At 57.5% G+C, this 21,164-nt stretch overlaps 1 protein-coding gene across 12 annotated transcripts in view; it reads right to left on the bottom strand.

The window, feature by feature from the left end:
• Nucleotides 1-21,164, bottom strand: part of MPRIP (myosin phosphatase Rho interacting protein) — a 75,469-nt gene that overhangs the window by 21,208 nt on the left and 33,097 nt on the right. For 5 of the 12 annotated variants that reach the window (XM_080557468.1, XM_080557461.1, XM_080557460.1 and 2 more), the window contains exons 6-15: nt 19,598-19,808; nt 18,158-18,317; nt 12,383-12,524; nt 11,799-11,915; nt 9,151-9,207; nt 8,235-8,303; nt 7,953-8,042; nt 7,704-7,813; nt 3,166-3,751; nt 2,280-2,396 (exon numbers count right to left, since the gene is read on the bottom strand). In XM_080557468.1, coding sequence (XP_080413594.1) covers nt 2,280-2,396; nt 3,166-3,751; nt 7,704-7,813; nt 7,953-8,042; nt 8,235-8,303; nt 9,151-9,207; nt 11,799-11,915; nt 12,383-12,524; nt 18,158-18,317; nt 19,598-19,808 — 1,659 coding nt within the window. Of the gene's footprint in view, nt 1-2,279; nt 2,397-3,165; nt 3,752-7,703; nt 7,814-7,952; nt 8,043-8,234; nt 8,304-9,150; nt 9,208-11,798; nt 11,916-12,382; nt 12,525-17,800; nt 18,318-19,597; nt 19,809-21,164 lie in introns of all 12 variants that reach the window. The other 7 variants (XM_080557464.1, XM_080557466.1, XM_080557469.1 and 4 more) reach the window with 3 other exon arrangements.

Here is a 21,164-nt window from a genome sequence, read left to right as displayed (position 1 = left end):
GCCTAGGAATTTGGCCTGCCTTGCTGTACTCTGGTTGCTGGTAAGGAAAGCCCACAGATGTGACACTCAGTTACGTTAAGTTAAATTTCATGCTTTACACCAAAAAACCATGCAAGAACACCCGCCCGGGACAGGTTAGTACGTGACCCCTCCCACCCGCCGTGACCGGAGCTGGGGACGTCTCGGGTCGGTGTGCGCAGGGCAGGAGCCCCCGCCGTGCCCCCCGGTTGGGTTCGGCGTTGGGCACCCCGTGTCCCGAGGAAGCTGAGAGCGAGAGAAGGGTTACAGGAGGGTGGAGAGGCTGCAGTGCACGGCACATGCATCGGGGCGGTTATCTCGGCGGCTGCCTTACGGAACAGCGTCTCTCGTGCCGCGGCAGCGCTCGGGTGTCCGCCACGGGGCCGGCCGAGGGCTTGGTGGCCCCCTGGGGACTCAGGAGGGATGGGATGGGCTCCCACCGACACAGCTCTCCGAAATTAGGCGTGACGGAGGTGGGGGGCGTGACACGTTCAGAGGGTGAGTCCAAAAAAAACGCCATGATGTTTGCCCGCAGTTTGGGGCTGCAGAAACCCCTACATAATAATCAGTTTCCTTCCCTTCATGCTGGTGGGGTTTGGTGGGGTTACTCCTTCCTACAGGGCTTTAATCCCTCTGCTCCTGGTGTAACGTAAGGCAAATCCCTGGGACAATTAGACCGGAGCAGCAAAAACCCTCTGACCCTTCCAAAAATCCCTGCCCAACTTCTAGGTCAGAGGCTGGGTCACTTCTTAGCGCAGCAACGATTTGTCCAGCCCTTCTGCAGACTTCCCCTCTCGCCCCACCTCGCATCGAGGCGCCACGGCCACCTTCAGCACGGCCGGCCTGGCGGTGGATGCAGCACCTGGTTTTGATCCCCGTCCCCTGGTTTCCAAGCCCCAGGCGAAGCGGGGTCGGATGCCTTTGCTCCAGGGATGCAGGAGTTACTCCACTGTCGTGGAAACTCGGGCTGGTGCCAGGGCCCGCGGCCAGCGCGAGCTGCTGCCATACGGCAGATTAAATCCAGCCCCAAAACAGGGGCAGCAGCTGCGGACTGTGAAGTGGCAAATCCAGCAGACATTGGGATCATGACAGATGGGGAAACTGCTCGTGTTTCTCCTCCTCCTGCAAGATGTGTCCCTGCAGGAGCTCAGCCCTGCACCTCGGACAAACCTGGCCTCTTGCTGGTCTCGTTTAACAGCCTTACGGATGCTGAATCTGCCATTCAAAAGAGGATGGCGCTGTCTCTCTAGCACTGACTTATTTGCTAGCTCGATGCCATTTTCTTCTCCTTCTGGTCCCCAGGGACGTTTTTCCAGCATTGCCACGTAAAAATGGCACTCCTCCCAGCAAGCACTGTAGCTTGGGGGGCTCCAAAATAATACATTAATAAGTAACTCCCCCAAGGAGATCACCAGTAAGGAAGGCAAGACACACTCTTGCCTGGGCTGGCTCCTCTGCCTTTGCAATTTCTCCAGGGGAAATTCCTCCCTTCAGAAACAAGGACGTAAGGCTTGCTGCCGCGGGAGCACAGCATGCAGCCACACAAGGCCACGTGGATCCAGAGCCACTTGGGCCAAATAGACATGAGCAGATCAAAACACCACCCCTGCCGAGCCAGAAGCTGCCTTCATGCCTCCTCCGGAGCACTGATGCTCTCACAGGAGGGGCTGGCAAAAAGCCCGCTGTTCGGAGGTGGGGAGGAAAAGGCTTCCCAAGAGATTCTCCCAACTCTTCGGCCAAAATTTCCAAACCATTTCCAGGCCTTGCTGTGGAAAGGCACCTTGCAACAGAAGAAACCACCAAAGCTCTCCAAGACAGCAGCCGGGCTGTCCCAGAGTGAATCACGCCCTGACTCCAGAAGGAACTGCAGGGCTACAAGACACGTGGAGAGCCTTACGTCCACCCCCTGCCTGAGGGAAATGCCTGGCACTCATAAGGGGGATCAGAGCTGTTGCACAGGCAATCGCAGTATAGGATGGATCAGAGATGGGCTTTGCTGAGGTCCTATCGACCTGCGTTTTGTTTTCTCCCGGGGAAACCAGTAGGCAGCGTTATCTTCTGGCTGCTGCATCCCAGATCAGTGCTTTTGGTAGGCAGGAGATCCTTTCCAGGTGACAACTAGCAACTTTTCCAAGAGGGTCAGATCTCTCGGAGCCCCTCCATCTCTGCATTAACCAGGATGTGCCCACAACAGCCCGGCCTGAAGCCTGACACGGTCCCCTTTGGGCGCAGAGCTTTCCCTCTCCCCCCAGCTCTCCTACCTGCAACACGTAGCCCTCCCGGGCACTCTGCTCCCGGCCCAGCGCCACTTTCAGCTGGTCCTGCAGGTGCCGGTTCTGTTCCAGGAGCTCCAGGGCCTCCTTCTGCTTCTGCTCCAGCTGCAGGGACACAAACAGAGAGAGCGTCCAGCGAGTGGGCAGGGGGTCGGCCATCAGGAGAAAGCAGCTCAGAGGAGATGCCGAGAGGCACAAACAGGACGTCCGATGGCACCGCTGCCTTGCTCTGCTCTGTGATCTGGATTTCATTTTACCAGGCCAAGTTCCACCCCCCAGAGAACTATGTTGTACTTTAGTTTAATTCGTAAAGCTCACTGCAGAAAAGGACAAACAGCACCAGCCCGTGCCAGGCGTGACCCAGGCAAATCCCACCCGGGTTCAGGCTGGCGATTCTCATGGCTACTCCACGCCTGCACCGCTTTCATTCCTGCTGATACACCTCAATCCTGACTAACAACAGCCTTTGTTATCCCAGGCGTGGACCTCTTCCAAGTGAGCTGAGTCTCCTTTCTTTTCCTAAACTCCTGAGATCGTTTGATTCAGGCTCCACAAGAAGCGAACCTCTGTGACGTGTGCTGCAATTCAACCCTGCTTATAATTTTGTAGGCATAATCGCAGACACAGATCTCTACAGGTGCAGAGGCAGGCAGAATTATGAGCTTCAATTCAGAGTCCGGTTAACACGCATCTATTGTGCTCATCTCGTCAGAGGAAGGCAGGCTAACAAACGTAATCCAGGGAACACAAAAGCTGGCAGAACAAGAACGGATGTGGACCTGTGCCCCAAGCATCCCCACTCACTGCTACCACGAAGCAGGAATAAATACAGCTTTTTAAGCCTTGCTCAGGCTTCCTACAGCTACCGCTTTACCTCCTTCTCCAACAGCGTGGTCAAGTGCTGCTTCGCCAGCCCCTCGTCCCGGTCCTCGGTGTGGGCGAGGTGCAGGGGCGCGATGGGGATCTGCTTCTCCTCCCGCAGCGGGGTGGTCTCCACCTGGTGCCACCGCTGCTCGATCTCCACGTGGACGTTCTGCGGTTTGATGTCCGCCGGGACGGGCAGGATCCGGTCCACCTCCATCCTCAGCGCTTCCTCCGGCCCTGCCCCGTCCACGGCGTCGATCATCTCGAAGCGCTTGCGCCGCTCCTCGCGCCGCCGGGCCCGCTCCCGCTCCAGCTCTCCCGGGTCGGCGTCGGCGCTGCCGGTGTCCCTGGGGAAGGCGGCGGTGCCGCTCTTGGAGGCGTCTGCGGCGTTTGCACGCTCCTGGGCAAGGGCTTGCTGGATGGGGCGAAACTCAGCCCAGTCGAAGGTCTTGGAACGTCCTTCTCGTCGGCGCTCTCGGGCACGGCTCCGCTTCTGCTCCTGGTCCAGCTCTGTTTGCTCCGCATCTGGCTTCTCGCTGGGCTTTGGGCTGGTCTCAAAGGAAGAGCTCGTTTTGCTTTTCTCTTCCGGCAGGGAGCTGCGAGGACAGAAAGAGGATGAAAGAAAAGCGTCAGCGTGCGCTCGAGGTGGCCAGGCGCTCCCACGCATGCCTTGAAGAGCTGGGTGGGAAGGGGCTGCTGAAGCCCAAGCCAATGCCACGTGGGTGCCCCCCTGCCCCTCCATCTCCCAACACCTCTCGGGTGCGGGAGCCACCACTGCCCTTCCCCGGGTCGCGCTGGTGTGCAAAGCCTTGGTGCAAGCGCCCCCAGAAGAGCTCGATCCTGACCGTGCTCCTCGGCAGCTGCCCCGGGGCCGGCAGCAGCCCCAAACTGTCCTCATGGGCAGTAAAGAGGCTTCGAGAACTCCTCCAGTGCCCGCCTGCCCATGCACACACGCTGGTCGACGCGGCCACATCGCTTGCTCGCAGGGAGGGCGCCACCGGTCCCACCAAAAGCCAGCCCGGCTTCAGCACCGTGGGGTGGAGAAGCGCAGAGTGTCTGGTAACGGGGGTACAGTTTTCCTCGAGCTTTGGCAAAGGCAGGGCATTAACGGGGCGAAAACTTCTCCGTGCCACTATCTGCGCTGAAGGCACGGATCTCCCCACGGAAAGCAGCCTGGCGCGGGTGGCACAGGGCTGCATGGCACGGACGCCGTTGTTGGTGCAGCAAGGAGAGCAAGAGTTATTGGACACGCCGCGGAAATCACTGCAAATGCCAGTTTCTCAAGCAAGGGATGATTTTTAGTGCTGAGTTAGGGGGTGGTGGGTTGAGAGGGGAGACATACTCATCAAGCAGGGAGAGTTAACAGGGGAAGGCAATACCGTTTCCAACCTACGGGTAATCCATAATGCAATATCAGCTCATTAAATGTAGACATGCCAGCCTTGGAACATGCAGATTGAAATCAAAAAAAAAAAAAAGGAAATAGCCGTGTTTAAGTTTGCAGAGGAATCCTGTCCCGCAGGAACGGCAGGCGCTTGCTGACCCCTCTTTGCCACCAGAAGCCCCCCGAGACGCCTCCTGAGGCACAGCCCTGCTGCTCAGGCTGCCCCTCGGCTCTCCACGTCCAGCACAACCACAGCATCCCCCGGGCTCCAGCACAGCCTGGAAAAGCTTTCTAGAGGGGCGCGGTGAGAAAGAGCCAGAAAGCAGCTGTCTGGGCCCTTGGCTGCAGGCAAATCAATGCTACCACTGCTGCAGCCCACGAGACCACATGCGCCCGGACTGCTGGCAGCAGGAGCAGCAGCAGCAGCAGGGCTCCCCCAGCGCTGGAACAAGCCCCGCTCCCCCTGCATACGCCCAAAGACCGGGGCAGAAGGGATGACTCTGCATGGGGCCAGGTATCTTCCGATGCACTTCCATCCACCATCAAACCACGGGCTCAGTAGAGCTGGGTTTCAAGAAATTCCGGCAGTTACCGGCTAAAAACAGTTCTCGGAGATGACTCCTTCTTCAGCTCTGTCACTCGTAGCTAATAAAATAAAGCCAAAAGGCACCACAGCGAAACCTCCTTGCTCCTCAACCGTTAGGAGATACTGCCTGGCTCCAGAGCAGACGTACAGCCAGGCACTCAGTCTGGAGCCAGTTAGTGATCACAGCTGCACTTTAAATAAGTAAACCAGCGAGGAGATGGCGCCTTAAAACGGAGAAGAGCGCTAGGAAGAAAGGGAGCCCTGGGGCCCCCCGGGCATCAGTGGAAGACACAAATAACGTTGCTCTAAACACCACGGAGAAGAACCTCAGCATTTCTAGAGGTGCCATCTCTCGCGAGCCCACTCCTCCTCCGCAGCTCCCAAAGGGCACACGGATGCGTGCCAGGGCACGGCCGGCCGGCCGCGGGGAGCCGCGCTACGAGACCCACGGGGCCGCCCCAAAGTTTTGCAGTTCATCTCCCACGAGTGCCCCGTGGCTTTTAATTCCGCTCACACATTTCCCACCTCCTCCGCTGCAGATAAATTAATTCCCATCACGTGGCGAGGAGGGGGCTTTGCCTGGCGACGGTATTTATGGGTCAGGCAACAGAAAGATGGTTTTTATAGGGGCAGCCACCGTCCTCCTTGTGCGTGCTTTACATCCGCACGGTTATCGTTTGCACCGTGTAATTAGCGCCTCTGCAGATTGCAGGGTACGGCGGAGGGCAGGGAGCAGGGCAGCACCTGCCCCCCGGGGTGCTGACACACGCTGCAATATAAACAGTAATTAGGACTGGAGTAACGAGAAAGCGTGCGCTGGGCTCGGTGGAGACGTGGCAGGGGGGTGAGGAGAGGCGGAGGAGGGCTGCGGGGAGCCAGCAGCACCGTCCCCAGGCTGCTGGCAGGGTGAGGGGGCTCACGACGTGCCCAAAGACGCCCCGACGGCCTGGGCTACCCCGCGCTCACGCCGCAGCAAAGGGCTTGCCAAAAAACCCCCGGTGAACGCAGACCTCCAGCTCACAACTTCTCAGCGAGGTGACCGGACCCCACGTGCACCCCACCCGATATCAGCCGGTGAAAAAGGAGCAGAGTGCACCTCTGAGTCCCTCGTCCCCAGCTCGGGCTTCAGCTTCGCCGGCTATTTAGGCGGCGTAACAAGTTACTGCACAACCGGCCCCTGGAGCGCCTCACTGGGGCAAGCCAAGTCAAACCACGTCGCGTGGGCTCAGGGGAGAAGCAGTGACAGTGAGCACAGGACTACTGTCATGCAGTAACCTGCTAGGCTATCAACATTTATGGCTCTTTAAAGGCTGGGAGGTCCCCTCAAATTTCCCGGGTCTTCATCTTCACATCTAGTCACATCGGAAGATACCAGTGTGGGGAAACCAAGTGTCAAGACCAGGTTGCTTCTTCCCTTCTTTCTGGCTTTTGTTTAAAAGAAAAGAAAAAAAAAATAAAGGGGGGAAAAAAAAAAAGAAAAGAAAGAAAAATAAATGAAAACTGCAGAACTTCCCATCCGAGGTGCAGAAAAGGAGGAGCATGCAGTGAATCACAAGATATACAAACCACAAAACGTTAATACAGGAGAGAACACAGTTTTCCAACCTGGGCTTCAGCACGGATAGTTTCAAAGAGAAGTTTTTCCTGGGATTGCATGGAAATCAAACACACAGAGGAGTAAGGAGAGAGGCGGCGACCCCGCGAGGCCCAGCGGACCTGGGGCAGGGCTGGGAACCGGCGGCCGGGTGCCAAGCGGGACGGGACGGGAGACGCCGGAGCATCCCCAGCCAAGAGCGCCGGGTGAGAAGAGCCATTCCACCAGGGGCAAACCTGGCCAAAACCTGCTCGCCGCAGCTACGGGAAGGACGGGAGACGGAGTTAATGGTGCGGCCGTGTCCAGGAAGCCTGTAAGAGGTGGCCCGTGGGAGCGTGGCTGGCGCGGTTAAGCTGTGAGGAGGTCAAACGCCCTTTTCCCCGCAGCAGCAAGCGCTCACGGACGGTTCTCTGCGAACCCAGGGGCCCCTTCCTCTGGCACTGGCGGCAGGAGGAGACGCGAATATTGCTAACGCGCAAGGGGAAGGAGCCGCGGCCGCTATCTGGAAGATCAAAAGAGGGAGGCGATTCGCTGGCTGCAGTTTAAAATACATCGGAGCCAAACAGCTTCTCGTCGAGCCCTGGGCTCGTGCTGCCGTGACCCGCAGCGGGGACGGGCAGCTCGTGCTGAACAGTAGCCAGAGGAAAGGGGGAACCCAGCGCAACTGATTCCAAGTGCTTTCACAATACCTGGTGGGAATCCAGAGGAGCCTTGATATAGGAACAGTATTTCATATTCCTACGCACAAATTAAAGCCACATTTTCAACCCTCTTTGAAACGTGCACACGTTAAAGAGTAACTCAGCATTATCAGCATCCCCACAAAGCGTATCCAAACCAAGCCCAGAGAGAGGGACGAGAGAAAGAGCCGGAGCTTCCAGGGACAGACAGGCTCAGCAAGAAGAAAGGACGAGGACGAGGAAAGAGGAGTTACTCCTGCGCAGCAAACCAGACCACCGCAGGGGCCGGGAACCCCCCCCTTACCTTGTTACGTCGGGGGCAGTGGTGGGGCGAACGTGCTTCATGATGGTCTGAATCCAATTGCGGCGGATGCCAGACGTCATGGCAGAGAGGGTGAACTCCCCTTCCTTCGTCTGGGGAGAGCAGAGCACGGCTCAGAGCTGCTGAACATGCACCACCAGCACCTCCCCGTGCTCCCTGCAGCCACCCAGCACCCAGTGCCGGGGCTCTGCTCAGCCACCGGACTCTTCCTCCTCCCCACGTTGGCCTTACGTGGATCTGGAAGCCGTAGTTTCTCTGGACTGGGTACTCGGTGACATCGTAGCACGTGGATAAATCGATTTCTCCATCCAGGTCAGCTGCCTGCAGAGGGAGGGGAGAGGTAAAACACGCCGTAACGCTTTGCAAACCGAAAGTGCTGTGGATACGTGCAGGAGGTGCAGGGTTTGGGGAGATGCCCAACGCCCGCAGCACTGCGAGAGGCACACAGCAGGTCTGCGGGGAGCACGAAACCCCAGGAGCAGTGGGTTTCACGCCCGTGGGGGTGACACCTACCTCCTCCGCCACCGAATCCCGGTAGTATCTCAGGCTCTGGTCGGTCAGCACAAACCAGTGCTTCTTCCACTAGGAAACAACCAGCACAGGGTGGTTACCAGCAGCCTCTCCCCTCCCGGCTTCCCCGAGAAGCCCTCCAAAGGAGGAGGCAGCAGCACGAGGGCTGCTGAGCTGCTTCAAGCCACCGGGATTCCCGGCTGCCGCGCCGGCCGAGTGCCAGACCCCAACAGCACCAACCCCACGCCTGATGGTGAAACTCCACGCGAGCCCTGGGAACTGCTGGAGCCCTCCATTAGCTCTACTGGCAGAAGGGTGCTTTCAGTGGTTGCACTGAAAGCCTTGGAGGGATTAAAAGCCAAAAAAAAAAGGCAATAAAATGTTCGTGTTTTATCTGCAGTACCTAGAAATTAAATTGCAGCCTGTTCCTGGCACGTGGACTACACGAACGCACCTTCTGCGGGCTCCCTGCACAGCACAGGCTTATCCAAGGGAGCTCAGGTAGCAAAGCACTCGCTCCAGCAGCTCGTTCAGCCCTGGCTGCCTGCAGACGTGCCTTCAACCCCTGGGCCCAATGCACCAGCAGGTACCCGCAGCTCAGCCCAGCCCCGGCTCAGCTGCGCCTGCCCCGGCTCCGTAGGAACCCAGGGCGTGACATCCAGATGTGGGGCTTGGGAACTGCCAGGACAGAGCACCGGCTATTCCTGGCACACTGCTTCTGCCTCCAGATTTGTCTGCCCAGGCTTCTGGCTTCTCCCACCCGCATCGCTCTGTCCCCACTGTCCCTGTTATTGCCACCCGTCCCCTGGGACCGACCGCAGCCGCGTGCGGAGAGCTCGCCCAGCCACGAGGCTCTGCTGGAGGTGGGAGCTGCCAGAAACGGGGGTGACCGCAGTGGGGAGATCTCCCCCAGACTCACCTGCCCGTCCTCGTACTGCTTCGTCAGCCAGCCCTTCTTGAAGTTCAGCAGGTCGGGCTGCAAGGAAGGAGAGAGGCGGTCAGAGCCGCGGGCTGGGCCGCCAGCGGCCGCATCCAGCCGGGGACCAGGCAGCAGCGGCAGCTTGATAAAACGCAGCACAGCACCCAGAGAGACCAGTCACAGCGAAATTGGATCACTGCGCTGCGTGGAGGCTAAACGTCTGCTCCGAGGAGGCGCAGGGATCTGCTGCGTGGTTTATTCGGGCTGGGCCCTTCCTAGCACTTGTGATTTCGTACTGTTGCACCAGGATTCAAAGGAAGGAGAAGCGAGGGGTTAGCAGGACTGCAAGCATTTTTGTCCCTCTCTTACCTACTAGGAGGGAAAAACCACACATTATTCCACGCATGGATTCAACGCCAGGATGCGTGCCCATATGCAGGGCCGGGAAATAGAGGGAATCCCAGCACCGCACCACCCAAACGACACCTGCTATTTCCTGCACCGGGATGCTGGAGCGACGAGAAAAGCAAGGCAGCAGTGTGGGCTGACTCCTGCCAGCCCTTACCTCCTCCCCAGCCCTGCCAGCGCACCGGGAAGGATGTGGGGGAAATGCTTTCGCTCCCTCGAGGCTGAGCTCCTCCGGCTGCTCCACGTGCTGCGGGCAGCGGGGGAGGAGAGGAGAGCAGCCCGCCGGTGAAATGCAGCTGCAGCGTCCGACAGGGGCTGCAGCAATGGGAACAAGGGAAAGCAGGGACTGGAAGCCAGTTCAGCCAAATCTGTGCTACAGGGGAGCTCATCCTGCGTTTGTGCGCTCCCACGGTGCTGGGAATCCAGCACAAAGTCACAGGGGAGAGCAATTGCAGGGGAGAGCAGCGGAGGAGCGAGCGGAGAGCCGCCAGCCTGAGCAGCCTGGCCGTGATGTGGCTGCATGCAACAAGCCCACCGAGCCCCACCAGTGCCTGCTGAAGAGGCAAAGAAACCAGAGAGAAAACTGCCTTTGCAGTGACTGCATCCATCTCTGAAGCAGGCTCGGAGTGCTGGGCATCCTCATTTCAGCCCTGATTTACCCTCAGAGAGCAGTACACCATCTGCCTGCTTCTCCTGTGCCAAAGCGCAGGTGGGATCGTGCTCCCAGGGTCTGGGTCAGGCACAAGCCCTTCCTGGTACAAAAGGAGAGCTTCACAGGCTGCCCTAAACACAGAGGGCTCAACAGCCTTTAGAGGAGAGGCTGCAAGCAAAGCATCTGCATTTCAGATCAAAAACCACTGGCTCCCAACCACGCACTTTGCAGGGAAGGAAAACAGGAGAACAAGTGCTACAGCTGCTCACAGGCTTGTTATTTATCAACTGGGAAGAAGCAAGAATCCTCTGCAGAAGAGACAAATCCCTCTTTAGCACCACTCGTACTACTTTACTACACCTCTGTTTCCTTAAAATTGAAGCCAGGGTGTAAAAGCAGCCAGAGAGAGCCGCAAAGATGCTGCTAAGCTGGCAGCACCGCAGCCCCGGGGCGGGCAGGTTTCTCCCAGCACAATCCTCTCTCTGTCTTCCCCCGAGCACGAGCTCGGCCCAACGCAGAGCTCCTGCAGCACCAGAAGCTTGGGGCCAGCTGCCGCCGAGGGGTGCAGACGTCAGAGAACAGAAAGAGATGAAGCACTGATCGGAGAGACACCCACGGGCGCGAACCGCAGCCCACTGCGCCTAACAAAGGATGAACTCTCCCTCGGTTTTTATCCTGCTGGATAACCGATCTGGGCTGATACTGCGAACCTGAGGGGCAGGGGAGAGTCTTGCAATCGTGGCTGCAAGCCAGCAGGCACGCAGGTTTTTCCCATGTTGCTAATTTTACAGCAGGAGTGGCACGAGAAGGGCGTATTGAATGCTTCCCACTGACTGCGTGATTTTCTTGCCTTCATTAGATGACGGGCATTGTCACTTGATACTCACTCCTTGCACCTTTTTATTACAAAGAATTTAAAAATCATTCTTTTGGCTGTACAGTCTACATGAAAAGCTAGCACAGAAATGCTAAGCCACTGCATTTTTCTGAGAAGTCCTTGAATAGAAGCCGTCCGTCTATGAAAAATGCAGCTCATGTTTACAATGGCTGTGTAATCTCTTTGAGAGATTAGCAAGTGTATTTATTTTGTTCCTACAGCAGGGTGGAGAGCAAGAAGAGGGTATTTCATGCTTGTTTTGCACTGTTTGCCTCCAGGTCTGGTGAGCATTTGAAACATGCAAATGGCAGAAAACCGCGGCCGGCAGCTTCAGCCCTTCCTCGGAGACCTCGCTCCGCTGACACCGACTTGCATAAACATCACGGAACCGTCGCTGGAAACTGGGCCACGCGTCAGCCCTCCTTAACAAGCCAAACGTGAACTTGGCTTCCTATCCATTACCTGAAAATGTTTTGATTTCTGTAACAGTAGAAGGGAAGAGGCAAAAAGCGCAGCTCTTCCCTGGCTGAGCCCCTGGGACTCCCAGGAGCAGCCACACCTGATTCAGGTCACTGAAACTCAGCTATCTGCTCCAACAACGACCACACCGCACGTCCTGCACGCTGGCTACAGAGAAAGCAGCAGAGGACGAGGACCAGGTTTTCATTTCATCCGCCTACACGGCGGAGGAACACAGCCCCGGTGGCTCACCGTCATGGAGGACTCCGTGGACCTTCTGTCCAGCGACTTCGCCCGGCGGTGCGGGGACAGCGGGGACGCAGAGACATCCAGGATGGAGCCCACAGCCGCCCCTTCGCACGTGAAGTCCTGTGCAAAGAAAATGGGAGCCCACATCAGCGCAGAACTAGGGCAGTGGCATAAAAATCCACATACTTAAGGGGCATCTCAAGCTCCGAACCAGTGTCATTTCCCTGGCAATACATTTTTTCAGGCCTCTCAGGCATTAAGCTGTTCCCAATTTATCTAAGCACAACTGGGACTCTGTAGATTGCCTGTTTCTTTTGTTATTTCACGCCATACGGTGGTGTCCTGCCGTGCCAGATCTGATGTTTCCCTCTTTCTATTTTGGAGGAAAGAGAAAAGACAACCTGATTTTCTGCTCTGATCTGCAGCCAGGCCAGGGGAGCTGAGCAGCGAGCAGCAAACCCGCAAGGATTGCAGCAATCTACCTCGTGCACGGGCCCGCCGTGCTCCAGCTGGGGGCAAAAACCCTACAGCTAGACCCCACATCCTGGGCTGTGGGTGCCACCACGAGACCTGGGTCCGCAGCTCACCCGTTTCCGTGGGAAAACCCTCTTCTCGCTCCTGCCCTGCCGCGTCTCGCTGGAAAGGGCAGCTCCCGCCGACACGTTCGTCTCCATGTGCTCTGCGTTCTCGATATCCAGCGCCTCGAATTTTTCAATGACCTGGGATCGCCTGGAAAACAGAGAGAAAAGGGAAACCAGAGCCGGTTTAAACACAAGAGCAGCGACTGCGTGGAGCTGCACAATCCCGCTACGGTAGGGCTGCCTGGGGCAGCGAGGTCGCTGCACAATCGCTTGTTCATGCACCCCTGGCTTTTAGTCCCAGCTTCTCTCCTCGTTCAGGGGTGCTCAAATGCAGGGCGAGCACCCCGACCTGACACGCATCCATTTACCTGCGGCCAGGGTGGGGAGAAGCCTCGCACCACTCAGCTCCATGAGCGGTACCTTCTTAAATATCTAGAAAACCTTTGCGAAACCAGCAATAACTTTTTACGTTTAGGTTTTACAGACATTTAAGAAGCAGGGATTATCGAACAGCTTTGATTTAAGCTCTGCCTTTACTCCCTAACGCTGCAGCTCCAAACAGCCCCCACACCACGGAGCAGAAAGTCAGACCCAGCTGGGGTGCAGAGGCACCGGGCGGCTACGCGTCACCCTGCACCTTCTCTGCAACAGAAATCCTGCAAAACCTCAGCCCCACGCAGGTAACTTCAGCAGGATTGCACCGAATTAGGAGCATACGTAGGTGCATCCAGCCTCCTATCGCGCTGTGGCATCCCGATCACCCAGGACAGAGAACTACGATGGATCGTGGATGGAGCAGGAGCCCACCCCAGACCAGAGCCCAGAGGGATGCTCTCAAGGATGAGCAAACAACAGGCCTCTGCAGGTGGAATTAAATGCGCTGTTTCAGCATGAAAAGCTGTTCGCTGACCCACAGGAGAGGAAAAACAGGAATTTTCAAAGGACCTGCTGGTCTCAAATTTGCATACCCAGGGGTTTGGGCAAGTATCAACCTCTGGTGTCGAATCACAGCCTGGGAAAGTGAAGCAACAACCCACCACCACCACTCACACCAGCTGAGCTCCAAGCTGGGAGGTTGAAATCCCTATTTTGAACCTCCCCAGAAATCTCAATCCAGTTGGGTTCCTGACCCAAAATCTGGACCCACGCGTGCCGCATCTAAAATCAGGGCTGCTTGCTCTGCGCGAACCTCTAACGTGCATGAAAACCACAAGGGGAACCACATGAGGGGAAACAGGTTATCCAAAAACATTTTGTTTTAACACTTTCCACAAAAAAAGGAACAGCAAGTTAGAACCAAAAAAACACATGAGATGTTCAGTTTTAAACTAACATTTACACCAAATTCCATAAATAAGACAAAACAGTCCGAGCACATCACAGCCCCGGGGGGCTGGGGGCCCCCGCACTGCTGCTCAGAGCTAGGCTGCCAGGACCGGGCGCTGAAGCCCACAACCAAGAGGAAGGGACAGAACTGGTGGGGATGTCTTTGCTTTTCAAATTTAATTTTTTGATGTTTTTACAGGACATCCCCGCAGTTTGCAGGCTGGGAGTGGACAGATCCCAGTGCTCGTGCAGAGCTCCCGATCCCCCTGGGATGTTCTGCTCGGGTGAGATGTCCGTTCACATCAACCACAGAGCTTAAATCCACATCCTCCGTTCACCAACACACAGGGAACGGTTTGGGAGTCACAATTTTTTAAGCCAGCCGTCCCCTTTTCACACTGGCTCAGCCTTCTCTGAGTCTCAGTTTAGGAGGGAGTAAAAGGTCCATGAATTAACATTGTCTGTGCCCTATCAGGTTGAAGGCCTGAAGAAAAACAAATCAAGGAAAAAAAAAAAAGAAAAAAAAAAAGAAAAATAAAAAAACGAAAACAAAATCAAAAGCAGGTTGATTTCTCATGAAAGGGGCTGCACCACCAGGTTGTTCTACGGCTTGAGATTGAGATGAGATGGTAGCGAAGCAGGCGAAGTAAAGGCGGACACGTCACACAGCAACACAGCAGGAGAAGGTGGAGAGCAACAAGACCTGGAAGAAAACAAGGCTGGAAAATGAATGAACAGAAGAGGAAATTATATTATCTGCATCTACATACAAAACAAAATCAAAATCATTCCAGTAATTCGTCATCGAAAAGGGAGGAGAAAAAAAAATAAAAAATCACGGCAACCAAATCACAGCCCCAAGGGTTAATATCATTCGGATTACAGGAAAGAATCGTTTCCCCCATTAGCTCGGCAGTTTCAGAGGTCACTGCGAGAGGTCCTGGGGGGGCCGGGAGGGGCTGGGCTCGCCTTTCATCCCGTGCTGGCTGCGGAGAGCTGGTCCCTGCGAGCGCAGCTCTGCGTTGGCAAAACGGCGCCGGTACGAAGCGTTGGAAAAGCTGCGGTGCCATTTAGCGCTTCCTACACTACAAAGCTGGTCCCAAGGAGTTCTTCCATGCAGGCTGTTAATCTTTTCCAGGCCACCAAACCCGAGCTGCAGGTGTCGGCTGTTAGGTGGAGGGGCGTGCGCGCTGGGGAGGAGAGCTCCGAGCACCGACACGAGCTATCATTGCAGACGTTGGCTTTGATTGGAAGAAAGGGCTTACTTTTTATTGGATTCATTCATTGTTTAGCAGCAAGAGGGACAGCGAGCGTCAGGAAAAAAGGAAGAGGAATTGCCCCAAAAGGTACACGAAAAGGAAGAGGATAGGTTTAAAAGAAAAAGAGGCCGTTCCTGGGAGAGCAGGCAGTCCTCGCCGTGCCGTGGCAGCAGCATTCAGAGCAAAGCCTCACATCTCAAGGAGCTCCGGAGAAGGAATTTGAGAAAGAAAAGTGGCTCTGCAACTTACTGAGGCTAGAAATCCTCCTCAGCCCCCTGACCACGCTCCGACAAAGGCCACAGCAGACTCTTGCCAGCGCAAGCAGAACGTGGGGTCAAAAGGAAAAGCTGCAGCCCGGGAAGCGTGCAAGAAAGGCCAAGGAAAGAGCCTGGCGAAGGACAGGGCCCCGGGTCCCTGCACCCCAAGAACACCCCATCTGAGGGTGATGTCCCTCCCAACGGTGCTGGCACCCTCCTGAGATGCGCCAGGATTTAGCCCTGCAACAGCAGAGCTCTGCTGGGACACGGGGACCTGCAGCCAAGGCTGTGGGATTTGGCTTGCAGCTGCTGCAGCCCCTTTTTGTCTGCAAAACGGGCTTGGAGATTCATCTTTGGGGTTTCCAAAGAGCTGCCTGGAAACGGACTCATCCTGCCTGGGGGGGTCCTGGCTGGGACGGGAGAGCGGGGACACGGCTCGGCCCTTCTGGGCTGCGGAGCCGTGGGGCCGGCAGCCCCGGGCTGCGTGTGCCAGCAGAGGGAACTCGCACTCTGCCGCTTCGCCACGCGCCAAAATGATGGAGAGAGATTATCTCCTGCTCGGGGCTGGCTTCTGAGTCATGTTTCACAAGCGGCTGGGAGCTCAGACGTCTGCACGGGGCGTGGAGCAAACGCCGGGTATAAATGGTCGGCACGGAAAATTTCCAGCACAGTCATGGGCGTAAGTCACGTAATATCTTTTACTATAGGGAACCAGGGCAAGAAGCCTGAAAAGCAGCTTTAGCTGGAGCTACGACCGCAGGTGTGCCTCTCGGGATGGAGTGCCAGGCATCTCACTGAATTCTTTTCCAGCCGGAGCTGGAACCACGCGCTGATTTACCGTGGGTTAACAGAAAACGGGAGGAAGAGCCAAAAATACCAGCAGAATCGGAGCGAGCCAGCTGGGCTGCCCTGAGACGAGAGGCAAATCTGAACGGTGCCCGGCTGGCGCCTGTGGGGTTCGCGTGTGGGCAAAGTGAGTTCAGGCAAACGCTCCCGGACGGGTTAGTGGGTTACTGAGGAGGAGGATTAGAAACGGTGTTAAAGCCGGGGGGAGAAGCTGACCCCGAAAGCACCGAAGTGAGTTATCGTATTTGCTCAACCTCAAAAAGCACGGCCTGAATTTGGAGGGGGGAAAAAAAAAAAATGATAGGAGTATGTGGACTGAGGAAACTCAAATTTAAAAAGCAGCCAAGCCAAGCTGAGCTGGGCAGATGGGAGCTCTCTGGTGCAACAACAAACTGCCTCTCCGTGCCCTGCCGACTCCACCTGGAACACAGGTGCCAAACGCATCCAAGCCCTCCGGTGCTGCCATCGCCCCAAAAACGCTGCACCCTGCGCTGGACTGGGCTCAGCCCCGTGGGCACAGGACCCCGGTGCCTGCTCCTCTCCCTGCAGTGGCACGGCTCTGCTAAACAGGAGAAATTTTGCCCACTCTGACACAGCAATCAAATCCTGCTCGCAGCCCCAGGAGCCCAGCTGGGCTGGGATAAACAGCCCTTCCCCGGGAAAAGGCACCCGCCAGTAGGAAACGAGTGGGGTTGACATTAAAAACGAGCAGTCCGTGGCAGCTGTGTCCTCTCCTGGTCCTTGCTATCTGCATGCACATCTCTGCTCCTCTCCGCCCTCGGCTGGCACATCCCAGCTCCCCGGGGTGCCCCGTGTAAGCAACCTAGCAGGGATCCAATGCCACCCGTGCCTGGACCAACGCAGCGCAGCTTTGCCAAGCGGCAGCTACCAGCTTCTCTCCAGCCCTGTCCCCAGCTGGGGTGGCCAGGGGACCCCCATGGCATCCTTCTCCTCCATCCCCAGGGGACTGGACTCCCGAGGCAGGGAGAAAGCCAGACCCCGTGCCCTGCTCCTCCATCCCCCGCTGCGCGTGCTGCCGGGATGGGTTCGGTAGGGGCAGGATCCTGCTGCTGACCCTGGCACGGGCGCAGAGCCACGCTCCCACAGCCGCCCCCAGCTCCCGGGTGCCAGGCTGGAAAACAATCCTTCAGGGCTGTGAAGAAACGAGCTAGCAGCGCTGCCGAAACCACGCCGAGAGAGAACGTGCCCAGAGGAAAATCAGGGCAAGAAAATCAGACTGGCAGATAGCCCTCTCGCCCGGGGCCCGTCTCCTGGTTTGCTCTGCTGCCCTCGTTGCGCAAAAGCGTCTCTCCCAGGGCGAGCCAAGCCCGGCCCTCGCCTCGCCCGGGGAGAGCCGAGCGCGCCTGCGCCGTGCCCGCGCGCCCGCGGACGCCCTCCCCGCCCTCGTCCGCACTAAGCCTTTTTGCAGCCCGCTGCGCCCGGCTCTCCCCTCTCCCAGATTACTGCCGTGACATTTTGAAACCTCGCTCAGCTCATTAGGCAGTTGCGTAACGCACCCGGCTCTTAACGCCGTTTGGAGAGCTAACCTAATTCATGGTGCCAGCTGCCCGCCTCTGCTGCGCCGGGCAGGGGACGGAGAGGGTGCCCTGAAACCCACGAGTGCTGCGAGGCAAAGGGGCTTCACGTCGTGTCCGGGGCTGTGGCAGGGAGGGCGAGACCCAAACTTGTGGACGCTGCAAGCATGCAAGGAGGAGGCGAGCCCCCCCGTCCCTTACCTTCGCTCATTGCCAAAGAGCCGGGCCACTTCTTCTCTCCCAGGGCTACGCGCCCGGGTTCTCCGCTCTAGCCGCTTCCTCTCCACCTGGAAGGCCTCACGATTACTGATCCTAATGGCCTTGGGAACGTCGGCCAGGGTGGTGTACTGCCGGCTGGCTTTAAAAGAAAGGGGACGCCCCGATTTTTCAGCTCCCCTTCCTACATCTCTGCTGCTGGAGTCCTTGTGCATGGGGCAACTGCTCTTCGAGTCCAAGGAGTTCAGAGAGAAGCTGTGAATCATTCGGTCGCCTGATCGGGTACCTGGGGAAGGAAAGGGCTGGGCATGCTCCTGTGAGGGCGATTTGGGATAACTGTACCTGTTGTTCGGGGTGCTGGGGCTGGGAGGGCTCGGTGGGGGCGGCAGCTGCTGCTCTTCCAGCTTCGAGTCTTGCTTGGTCTTCTCCAAGGAGAAGTAACCGCTCTCGACACGTGTCTTCCGCCCACAGTCTATCCGGTCTCCGTTCATGGAGCTCTCATCTAAGGGACAGAAAAGGCGGTTTGGTTTCAAGCCTGAGCTCTGCTTTTACCAAAAACTGCCCCGATTCCAGGCAGGAACAGCGCAGGAAACGAGAGCAGGGACAGTCTGGTCCCCGGTCCCACGCTGAGTCTCTCGGCACCCTGGGCTCTCCCACCCTGACCACCCTTCTGGCCCACGTGGCAGGGGAGATGCTCTGATCCTGGGGACACAGGACACCCCAAGGGCTTGTGGGGTCCCGGTGCTGTGCAGGGTGGCACGGACAGCGTCCCCAGGTGGGGACAGAGTTCACATTCACACTCTGCCCCATTAAAAGCCACAGGCAAGGTGTGAATTCTCACCCTTGTGCATGCTTTTTGCTTCAAAGAAACCAAGTAGGCCGTATATAAGCAGAGAAACTTCTTTTTTTGGGGAGGTTTTGTGTGAATGCCTACAGCCATTTCCATCTCTGTCCCTCCAAGCAGAAGCCCCAGCTCCAAGGCAAACACGATGGACGCACGGCTCCTCGCACCGGGGCGCAGGAGGGAGGAAGGCAGCCCCCGTCGCTCCTGCTCCCATCATGCAGATAAAGGAAACTTCTCCTCAGCCCGGGGCAGGAAAAATCCCCAGCCCCTATTGTTTCAGGGAGAACAATGCCGTGGCCCTGGGCGCCTTCCCCGGCCTAATCAGGGAGCCCAAATATAAACAAGCGGCCCTGGTGCAGGGGCCGGATGAGGAAGCGGTGCTCAGGGCTTGGCAGCCCCAGCGGCCGGGCTGAGCCAGCGCGGCCCCCACACCCCGTGGGTTCCCCCGGGGCGGTGGCAGAGGTGCTATAAAAGGGACTTTTCCCCCTCATTTTCCTCCCAGCACGAGGCCAGGCAGCACCTAACAGCCAGGTGCCAGCATTCAGATGTTCAAGCTTCGTCTTGGTGAGCTTCGCGTAGAGCACGCTCACACCGATGGGACACGATCCCGGCCTCACAATCCCGAACCCCAGAAGGGCTGAGGCTGGCAGGGATCTCTGGGTCCCCCTGCTCCAACCCTGCCCCAGCAGGGCCACCCGGAGCAGGGTGCCCAGCACCACGTCCAGGCTGCTTTTGAAGATCCCCAAGGATCTCCACAACCTCTGGGCAGCCTGTGCCAGGGCTCCGGCACCTTCCCAGCACCGAAGTGCTTCCAAAAACCAGTGCTTTCCCAAAAACACAGGCATCAGCTTCTGCAGCATCAGCTCCCCGTCCTCCCCGTGCCCGGTGCTGCGACACAGGGGTGCGAGGACACGCAGGTCACCCAGCCCGGCCCTCACCTTCTTTGCTGTCCAACACGGGATCCTTCAGGGAGCTGGCAGCCCCGGCCTGCCCTTGCACCGGGCTCTGCGCCGGGCTGATGCCGCTGCCCCCGTCCGCTTGGTCTTTGCCCCTCATTTCTTCCTGCCAAAGCGTGGACTTGGTGGCAGGGACCTTCTCCGCGCTGGGGATGCTGCTGCTGGTCACGGCCATCTTAGCAGGACCGGGCTCCTAAAGAGAACGGGGGCACAACAGGGTTATAGAGGGGTTCACACTGGCTCTGCACCCGTGGTCCCCACGCGGCGCTGCCCACGATGCACGACGTGACACGACGGGGACGGGATGGGGCCGCTCGGCCCCCTGCCACCGCCACCCTCCCGAGGGGGAAGCCCAGCCCCACGGCAGCGCGGCAGGGGGGGCCAGGCCAGGACTTCCTCCGCCAAAGCGACAACCGAGGCTCTCGCAGCGAGAGAGGAAACGTCCTTCGCCGTCCCTCCCCGGGGAGGGCTCCCGAAACTGGCCGCACCTTCCCACGTGTGCGGCTGGAAAAGGCCCCAAAGCACAGGCGAGCCGACAAACGAAGGAAACCTTTGGCCGTGTGCTGGAGCAGCGGAACAGCTCGCCGGCTTTGTTCTCGGATAGGAACTGGATGGGAACTGCCCCTCCTGGGGCGGCACGCGGGATGCTGCGGCCACCAACACGGAACCCCTGGGAGAAGTCATCTCGCTACGTGTCGGGGATGCTCTGAGCTCATCCAGCCCACCCCAAGCGAGGGTCCTGTCCTGCTCGGGGACCTGTGCAACCTCACTTAAGCTCCAACACAGCAGCTCTCTCCAAAAAACCCCAATGCTTCTGGTCTCTGCCCTTTCCCTCCCCGTTTGTACCCTCGGTAATTGAAGGACATAAGGCACAGCATCCCCCAATTCCCCCCCGCATGCCCCTGGTCCTTCTGCGGGCAGCCGCTGCCTTCACCAGCACACAGCAGCACCGGGCTTCTCTCCCGGGTCCCATTTGCCAGGGCTGAATTTGCTCAGTGTTATAAGCAATGTCAAAAAATAAAAACAAAAAACAACCAGAAATCAAGCTAAAGGATATTGGATGGGGAAGAAAATTAATTCCCTGCCACGAGCAGCTGCATTGTTAATTTGTCACAACTACTTTGTTATGGGCCATTGATAAAAAGCATAGAAACCATCCAGCGCTGTATTCCTCCCGGGTGCTTTGGCTACGTAAAAGGACGCTTCTTTTCAAAAGGGAAATATGGCACTGCATTGAGCTTTAAGTTATTTTAAAACAACAGCCATCAATTTAAAAGCACCGCAGGCCAGGAGGGGCTCGGACAACGATGCCATTCCGGTGTGGGTGCCCGCAGCAGCCCGTGCTGGCGGCTCCCTGCGACCACGGCCACGGCAGCCCAGGTTCGATCCATGCCCCAGGAGAGGCAGCAGCTTTCACAACTCGTTTAGGGTTTGGCTTTGTTCGTTAGCAGATGTTTTGCTGTTGTCGTATTAAGCTTCTGCGTTACCAGATTATTTTCCTTAAAGCCATCAATAAATCAATGACAATTAACCCTCCCTCCACGGTCCC

Source organism: Anser brachyrhynchus, assembly GCF_964034855.1.
Source record: "Anser brachyrhynchus genome assembly, chromosome: 15".
Lineage (NCBI taxonomy): Eukaryota > Metazoa > Chordata > Aves > Anseriformes > Anatidae > Anser > Anser brachyrhynchus.
This window is presented reverse-complemented; position numbering and strand designations above follow the sequence as displayed.